Source organism: Anneissia japonica, unplaced genomic scaffold (assembly GCF_011630105.1).
Source record: "Anneissia japonica isolate Jap-2015-1 unplaced genomic scaffold, ASM1163010v1 scaffold296315_len1749_cov329_single, whole genome shotgun sequence".
Taxonomy (NCBI): Eukaryota; Metazoa; Echinodermata; class Crinoidea; order Comatulida; family Comatulidae; genus Anneissia; species Anneissia japonica.
Genome location: NW_022687937.1, coordinates 1 through 1,749, shown reverse-complemented (window position 1 = coordinate 1,749; position 1,749 = coordinate 1). Strand labels below are relative to the sequence as shown.

At 42.8% G+C, this 1,749-nt stretch overlaps 1 protein-coding gene across 1 annotated transcript; it reads right to left on the bottom strand.

The window, feature by feature from the left end:
- Nucleotides 1-85: 85 nt before the first annotated feature.
- Nucleotides 86-1,736, bottom strand: LOC117121065 (the record flags this gene model as incomplete). Its single annotated transcript, XM_033266164.1, is given in 1 exon segment — nt 86-1,736. A coding segment is annotated over 1 exon segment (1,630 nt), but the record flags the coding sequence as incomplete, so codon positions are not given.
- Between the last annotated feature and the right edge of the window lie 13 nt (nt 1,737-1,749).

Below are 1,749 nucleotides of genomic sequence, written 5' to 3'. Positions count from 1 at the left end.
GCTGCTAAAGACCATGGAAACCCTGGTGCTAAAAGTGGTATTTAATTGGAGGGAGGGAGGGAGGCCTGTAATGACATTCACTTACTAGGCTCAAGTGTTTCTGCAGTGCTGTCAAGTTTGTTGTCAGATCCTTTACTATCATCAAGCTCTGCAAGACCATTCTTGACATCACGGCTACCATTTAAAAAGACTGCTGGTGATGGTGTTCTTGATCGAGGCCTCAGTTTGCTGCTGCTTCTTTCAGAGTACTTGAATGGGCCATGAATTTCTGAGTCTCGCATATCAAGCTCTCTCAGCTTTTTTAATTGTTCTTTTTCTATTTGTTTTTTTTCTTGGAATTCAACATTTTCGTAAATTGGCCCTTGTTCATGTCGACTGAGTTCGCTGTTCTGACTGCGATTAAGTTGGCCTTCCGATGAATGAATGCTGGCAGCAGGAGAATCCACAGAGGATCCATGTGAACCCGATAATTTCCTTGTTGGTAAATGTGAGTCTGATAAATTGGAGCTCACTGAGATTCCAGAATGTTGTGAAGAATGAGAGGCTCGAGACATCTGGGAAAGTTGACTATCAGAATGTTGATGTCTAAAGCTTGCCTCTTTTTTATGCTCAAAACTTGGAACTGTTGGTGTACCTGAGGAATTAACACTACTCATTGCTTCTTGTTCTAAATATGTATTCATTTGATTTACAAGCTCTTCTACTGATTCTGGTTTTTGAAGATCAACTTTATCCCTTGATATACTGCCTGTCCTTGGCTGTTTGGATTCCTGAAAGGGCAGAGTCTGCTGTTGATGAATGTGTGAGGCAGTAACTCCCCCTTCAACCTGACTCAAATCTCCGGAATACCTTGAAGGGGAAGATGTTCTTGGTCCCGGCGGTTGAACAGTATCATAGTGATGAATCTTTGGTTGTGAGACAATGTCTCGTGTACCCTGTCCTGTTGGTTGTGTCCCTGTCTTTGTGCTACTCTGGTGTAATCTAGCTGCTAGGATACCCATGCGCGGGTGTGCTTTCTTCTTAGCTTGAGGAGATTGAATTGTTTTTGGACTGCTTGCTTTTGATGGAATCCCCTTTGGGCCTTCCTGCGAAAGTCGATTTAACGATTTATCTTGTGAAAATGAAAAGGCTAGTTGTGAAGATGGTGATGGTTGAGAATGAGAAGATAGCTGGCGTTCAAAATGGTGCTTGAAGCTTGGGGAATGTTGCGCAGGATGAATACTTAGATCCATTGGACCTTCTAGAGAGTGCTGTGAACCTAAGGATAATCCACTTTCAGAGCGTGGATGGTACACTTCCTGGGATGAAATAGATTGCTGCGAAACATGTGAATTCACACTTTCCAACCGTTGATATGAATGCGTTAATGATTGCTGGGAGCCATGAGATCCTATACTATCAGAATACTGATGAATTGGACTTTGTGAATCTAGGTGAGAAACGTACGGTTTGTGTGATGATGACCAACTGGGTGGGTATTGGTGGCCGTAATCACTGTCACGCCTTTCTTTCATTTCATGTTGATGTGCTAGAGCTGCAGGGTTCACTTCTCCAGATACACGTTTCCTTTGCAAGTCCATAATTTGTAGAGATACATTTCGCATGTCTTCGGGAGATACATAATTAATATCCTTCCTTCCATCTTGGATAAGATCATTTGATGGTTGGAGGACAGCATATTCCACTGGAGCCGATGTACTGTGGCTTAGTGACATATGGTGTAGAGAATCATCCTGACCCTTCTTGATC